Here is a 6,965-nt window from a genome sequence, read left to right as displayed (position 1 = left end):
GCAGAATCAATTGGCAATGGCTTTGCTGGAAGAGAATTGCTACGGCGATTATGGAAATGTTTTATGAATACTACCACTCTATCGTGGATTGAACTCCATGCATGACATCGTCCTTCATTGGTGATAAATGGGTCGGTGAGATGCTAGAAGAACATCCTATAATGTTCATTAATATATTATGCATGTCAATGCCCATTTTTTTGGATCTCCTCCATGAACTTCATAGCAACCATGGGCTCCACGGTTCCTCCAGAATGACTACAAGAGAGATGTTATCAATAGCATTCAACATTTTACCTCAGAATGAATCAATGAGAAGAGTGATGAAGCGTTTCCAGCATTCTTCTGAGACAATCAGCCGACATTTCTCTGTGGGTCTGAAAGTACTAGTTAGTTTATCATAACAAATAATTAGGCTGGAGGCTTTGTCATTCGAGATGACCCCTACAAAATTTCTAATGAACCGCGGTATATGTCATTCTTCAAGGTAAATTTCATTCACGCATTACATTCACATCTGAATCTAATTAGTTTGATGACAATAACATCTTTAACTATTTTAACTTAACTGTATTAAAGTCATTGACGGTACCCATGTGGATGCAAGACTACCCGACCATGAAAAGGTCGCGTACATTGGTCGGTGTGGATCATCCACATAAAATGTGATGGTCGTATGTGACTTCAACATGTATTTCACATTTGTGATAGCTGGATAGGAATGGAGTACACATGGTAGTCGGTTTTTTGCTTATGCAACAAAAAGTAGTAGACAACGCTTCCCTCATCCGCCTTCAGGTTCGTTCATTTATATACCACATTAGTATTTTTATCAATTGTTACTAATAATTGTTTTCTGAACAGGTAAATATTACTTAATCGATGTTGGATATCTCTTACAGATGGGGTATTTGAATACATTTCCAGGACCCAAATACCACATTCCAGATTTCGAGAGATTAAGTGATGTTGCCCGTAGAAGAAAAGAAATGTTTAACAAACATCATTACTTACACGACGTGATTGAAATAACATATGGGGTGTTGAAGAAAAAATAGGTCATCCTACATGATATGCTGACATACTTTTCTAAACAAATACATATTGTGGTGGTCATGATGGCGCCAACTATATTTGACAGCATTACTCTCGGTCGGATCCAGACTTCAGTATGGCTAATGACAATCAAATTTAGGCCCCACCTGTAGCATTTGAATTTCACATCAGACGGTCTATACCACTTGTAGAGAGGTAGTCACCATAATTTGACACCCAAAATGGCGAAGGTGCAGCGAAAATGACAGCTTTGAGAGAGCGGATCACAACTGCTATCGTCGGATGCTGACTGGTCGTTTCATATTTATTATTAAAATTAATATTAACATAATTTTAATTGTAATTTTAATATTTTTTTTATCAATTTTGATATTTCGTGTTAAGTGAGGACTATTTCATTTTTTTTTCTTTACTGTTATGTATTAATTTTCTGCTTCTGCAATATCAAATATATTGCTAAGTCAATTTTATTACAAACAACATTACTTAATAGGGGAAAAATAGTCATTTATCAACAAAAAATTGCAAATCAACTGTTTTCAAACAACCAGCCAACTTATCTGGATAAGTTGCTGATCAGCAGTTTATCAGCAGATTATTCAATAAATTGCAGCTGCCTCAAATAGACCCTAACCTTTTTCATATTTACTTGCATAACACTCAAAAATTTAATATCACATAAAAAATACCACAATACACCTTTCCATACAAAGATTGATAACATCAATGTATTAAACTTTAGGTGTTAAATATATCAATACATAAGAATTGTGTGGTATGTATGCAACTTTCCCCTTCTAACAACTACATGCACATTAGTTCCACCCCCTTCAAACCAATTTGCATTTAAATATTCGAACTATATATACACTTCACAGCTCATCTACAATTGCTTTCCTCCTCCTACAATCTTCTATCTGCTATGAGAGAAATTTCTCTTACTTTCAGCTATACTGAGGGGTCTGTAAAGCTATAAATTTTCCACAGATTCTCTCCTCAAGAAGAGAGCATAAAGAAGCTCATTCCAGGCATCAGGAACTCCAGGCAAGCACCAATGGCTGCAGTCCTGTCTAAACAGCGGGGCGCGAACCAACGGGCCGAGATAGAAGAGGGAGAGATGGCCATCTTTTCTTCTGGCCGTCATGTTGGTAATATTCAGCAGCTCTATCTTCGGGAGCTTGTTCTCTTTAGATTTATCTGAATTTAAGCTCTTGAATGGCTTCAGGAACTTGGACCATGGTTTCAGGGAGACGTGGGAGTTGCCCAGTACAGGTAATTTCTCCATGTGACAATTTCCTCCAGATTTCCAATCTCCACCACTAAAAACAAAAAAATTACAAAAAATAGATGGTTAAATAAATAAACTTTTTATCCTTACATACTAATATGATTAATAATAATAATTTTTTTATTTATTTTTATCGTGATAAAGTAAAGTTGTGAAGGTTTGTTTGGGTGTCATATTATCAGTTTATTAATTAATCTTGTTAGAATACAAGTGCCCAGGATGTCTGGTTAGACCTTTTCAGGAAAAAACTAGATAGATGAGTGTAATTCTCAAAAAATAGATGGTTAAATAAATAAACTTTTTATCTTTACATACTAATATGATTAATAATAATATTTTTTTTCAAAATTTTTTATCGTGATGAAGTAAAGATCAGTTTATTAAGTAATCTTGTCAGAATATAAGTGCCCAGAATGTCTGGTTAGACCTTTTCAGGAAAAACTAGATAGATGAGTGTAATTCCAGGATTAAAAAGAAGGTAAATTTGTAATTACAAGATTTGTTATACAACACACCATATACTCCTGGGAGATTTCTCAAAAATTATGAACTAATGATGTTAAATTAGTAAGGAAGCAAACAAGACTAATATTAAGAAAGAACATTTTGCAGTAAAAAAATTAGAAAAAATTATGACAAGTAGAATAAAATACCAGAGGTAAAACATTACTATATCAATTAGGGGCATACATGCATGCTACTAAAAAAACTCTACTATTTACATGTTTAACAGCTACAATTAGTTATTTACATGCAAATCATAATAAAATTTCAAATTCATCATAAAAAAAAAAGGTTGAAATACGATGCATAGCATTAGCCTCCACGTCCTCGATGTATTTAAAAATTTATAATGGAATGCAACTATGCAATCATTTTAGATGTTAAATATGCAAATAGTAAATTTTTAATCCCCATAAAACATATGAATTTCTTACAAGCAAGAGCCATAATTGAAAGTAAAGCTTTGCATGCCTAAACTTACCTGAAATGGACGGGGGAATAGGTTCGAAAGATGACTTGAGTGCTTGTTGTATTAACTTCTCTTTGTATCCAATCAAATAGTGTCTTAATTGATCTCTGATAGGCACCATCCACTGTAATATTCATGTACACCTTATCACCAATTTGGAAATAACACCCCCTGTAAAAACGAAATAGCATAAACAATCTCAAATTTCAAAATTTACTAAGCTCATAAAACTTATTTTCTGCAGACTCAATCAAATTATGCTGAGTATGACATTTAAAAACTCCTTTAGGCACCCCTTAATTTATCCCAAACAAGTGAATTTGCATTCGTATTTTTTCTTAATTATGTAGGGCTTTATCTGCAAAATATGCTAATATAATTTCTTCCAGAGACTATTGAAAGAATTTATGCAACATACAAGAACATACCATGCAAGAATTTTCTTGAGGATAATAAAACTTAAAAATACAAACATCGAGATATGATTACCAACCCTCTAATAGTCTTCTCATAGTTCCACCAATGACCACTATTAAATATTAGCACATCAGCATCTCTCCACTTGTTGGACGTCCATTCGATGGTATCCAATCTTAACGTAGTTTTCACCTTCTTCGGAGCTCCATAAGGCGCGTGGCCTTGAACCACAAGAAACGGGCTTCGGAAATACTCTACCGTGCAATTATAGTCCTTGAATTTGAAAATTAGATATCCGTTGTGTTTTGTAATAGGATTTCCATTCATTTCGTAGATGGACGTTTTGTCAGGAACGGCCGAAGACAGCATGCAGAGCATGGACTCCCATTGGTTCCTTCCGATGGAGTCGCCGACAAATACAAGCCGACGACCCCGTAATTTCTCCAACATCTTCTTGGCATCAAATCTGTATCAACAAGAGATAAAATAGCAAAAATAAATAAAATAATATCATGAATAATAAGAATATATTATAATAATAGAGAGAAAATATTGAGCGCTTAAATCCTTTTGATATGATAAAATCTTTGCGTTAACAACCCCCCTCTATAGATCATATATCAAAATAAAGGCTTTTCGTCTACAAAATATGCAAAATTGATATGAAGGTAACAATGATGGGATTAATGTTAGGAAGATTTACATACATTCCACTCAAATCCTTATGTACTGAAATATCTAAAAACTAAAATTCATCTTTTACATACATCATATTACCTATGCATGAAAATGAGTATTTCACTTTTTAAAAGTTACAATGGTCGTGTTTTTGATTTGATATAAAAGATTTGAGCGGTATAAATGTAAAAAAGTAAAATTTAGGTCTTAGATATGTAAATACATAGGAATTGGGTAGTATGTATGTAAATGCTTCTTAATGTTATCCTCACAAAGCTCAAATCGCAATAAAAGCAATCAATTCTATCTCATGCAATATTTTTATAATATTGCAAAATGAAGGAGCAAAATTTTAAATTTTAGTGTTTTATTCTTGCTTGTGCCTTTTCTAGTGTGATTAAACAAACGTTAATCTGAATGATATTAAGGTATAGATAACTTAAGAAAAGCCATAAATTGATAGATTAACTATTCAATATGTTTTACAAGTATGCCTAAATTTTCTTTAGTTGAATCTTACATTACTATTTTTCAAAATTCATAATTACATTGCTATCTTTCAAATTCATTTTAGTTATTCAATGTTGACAATTTTAATGTCTTGATTTTCATATTTGGGATATCTTAGAGCATTATTTGTTGAAGCAAATTGGTCGTTTGAAGAACGCAGATTTCAAAGCCAAATGGAACAGTGAGTACATTATTATTTAGGAAGATTCACATAAATACCGCTCAATTCATATGTAATTACATATCTAACCACTGAACATCAATTTTAACATACATACATCCTTACATATGCATTGAAAAAGCACATTTCACTTCTTAAAGGTTAAAATGGTGGTATTTTTGATGTGATATGAAAGATTCGGGCAGTAAAAATGTAAAAAAAAGTTAAGTTTGGGTGTTAGATATCAAACATCCACCTAATCTAATATTAACCATCTATATACCCTATTATTTCTAAGAAAGCCAACAACTTTTCTCCACACCTCCTCCTCAACTCAAACTAAGATATAAAGCACAGACCTCCTTCAAATATTTAAATAATAATAATAATAATAACAATGAATGTTATGGACTGTTTGGTTACAAATAAGACCAAGTAAAACTTGATAAATTCCAAATTTAGTAAATTCAAGACTCCCAATTACTAAAAATAGCTTTCCCAAGCAACATATTTTCACCATTTACAATTTAAACAAAGTAGAAGAACAGGCACAAATACAAAAATTGTAAATATCATAACTCCCACTTCCCTCAAAAATTACTAAATCTGGAATTTTTAGCCTAACATGGTTGAAAAACAAGATTTGCTTATACACTAATACTTATGTGGCTCAATAAACTGTTCAGGAATAACAAGCCATTCCCCTCTCCATCTAACACTAACAATCCCAACATCTTCAACAAACTCCCCCAACCTTTTTAAATAAAAACATTGATAGCAACTGAATCAAAAAGTTAGTTTTTTAGAAATCAGAAAAAAAAAAAAAGGAAATAAAAAGACCTGTAAAAGCATTCCAGCTAAAGAAAAGAACAAATAGGAAAAAAAGTTGAAAACTTTTGAGATGAGACCAAAAGAACTCAAAAGGAGAAGATTGAAAGCGGCCGAACAAGAATCCATTAACTTAATCCAAAGCAAGGAACCAAAAAAAAAAAAAAAAAACTGATTTTTGCAGCACAGTAAACTTAAAAAAAAGAACAGGAGCTGACCTAGGAAGCTCGCAACGAGACGGCCTCCATCTCCATTTGGAGTAGAAATTATCAGGTCTTCCATTTTCAGAGCACCGAAACCCTAAATCAATAAACGCGCAATCCGTCGAATTATAAAGCGGATAACTTTCGTCCCAAATCCACTCCCCCTCAAACAAATCACACTCTCCGCCGCCGCTCGCCGTCTCCCTCACCTCACCCTCCAACCCTAACCGCCACCCCCGGCCGAACCCGACGCCATCGCCGGCACGGTGAGCGATCTCAACGCTATTTCCAGAGTACAAGAAGCAGAGTATCAGAAGAAGGAACAGGGCGGAAGTGAAGAAGAAGAAGCCGAGTAAGCCGACTTGCTCAAAGGGCTTTATTCGCCTCACAATCTTCTTCAGAACATCCACCCCCATTTCCGTTGCCCCCGCCGACGAGTTCGCCGCGGCGCCGCCGCCGCCGGCGCCTCTCCTCTTGTTCGGCGAGCATGGAAGAGCCGCCGCGCCGTTGGCCGCCATGGAGGAGACAAGGAGTAGAGAAGCAGAAAAGTTTTGAAAAAAAGGAGGAATTTTTCCGAGAGAGGCCAAAGATGATGGGGAGAGCCGTAAAAAATTATAGGCTTTAAATGTAAAGTTTTTTGTGTTTGTTTTTTTGACTTTTTTGGCGTTTTTATTATGCTAATAATTATAATTTAATTTTAATTAGAATAAAGTTTTAATCTTTATAAACTATTACATAAATATTAATTATATTATAATTATTTTATAAGAACTAAGTTGGAAAGCGCAAGGATTTGAGTGGTATGAATGTAATTAAGGAAAAAAAATCCATGCTGACAAGTAAATTAGAAAG

The 6,965-nt window shown here is 34.0% G+C and overlaps 1 protein-coding gene across 1 annotated transcript; it reads right to left on the bottom strand.

Moving 5' to 3' along the window:
* Window positions 1–1,556: 1,556 nt before the first annotated feature.
* LOC110036985 (protein trichome birefringence-like 11) lies at window positions 1,557–6,707 on the bottom strand. Its single transcript, XM_020741549.1, has 4 exons — window positions 6,129–6,707; window positions 3,811–4,200; window positions 3,330–3,488; window positions 1,557–2,375 (listed from the first exon to the last, which is right to left on the bottom strand). The coding sequence occupies exons 1-4, from the start codon at window positions 6,629–6,631 to the stop codon at window positions 2,027–2,029; spliced, it is 1,401 nt and encodes a 466-aa protein (XP_020597208.1). The 5' UTR covers window positions 6,632–6,707; the 3' UTR covers window positions 1,557–2,026.
* Between the last annotated feature and the right edge of the window lie 258 nt (window positions 6,708–6,965).

The sequence above is a fragment of the Phalaenopsis equestris genome, unplaced genomic scaffold (assembly GCF_001263595.1).
Source record: "Phalaenopsis equestris unplaced genomic scaffold, ASM126359v1 Scaffold213678, whole genome shotgun sequence".
NCBI classification, from domain to species: Eukaryota; Viridiplantae; Streptophyta; class Magnoliopsida; order Asparagales; family Orchidaceae; genus Phalaenopsis; species Phalaenopsis equestris.
The sequence above is the reverse complement of the archived record's forward strand: the minus strand, read 5'-3'. Positions and strand labels throughout refer to the sequence as shown.

Coding starts and splice junctions, on each gene's coding strand:
- LOC110036985 (XM_020741549.1), bottom strand. CDS start 6,631: ATGGCGGCCAACGGCGCGGCGGCTCTTCCATGCTCGCCGAACAAGAGG. Junction 4,201..6,128: donor TCTCGTTGCGAGCTTCCTAG/GTCAGCTCCTGT, acceptor TTGTTGATACAG/ATTTGATGCCAAGAAGATGT. Junction 2,376..3,329: donor TATTCCCCCGTCCATTTCAG/GTAAGTTTAGGC, acceptor TTTTGTTTTTAG/TGGTGGAGATTGGAAATCTG.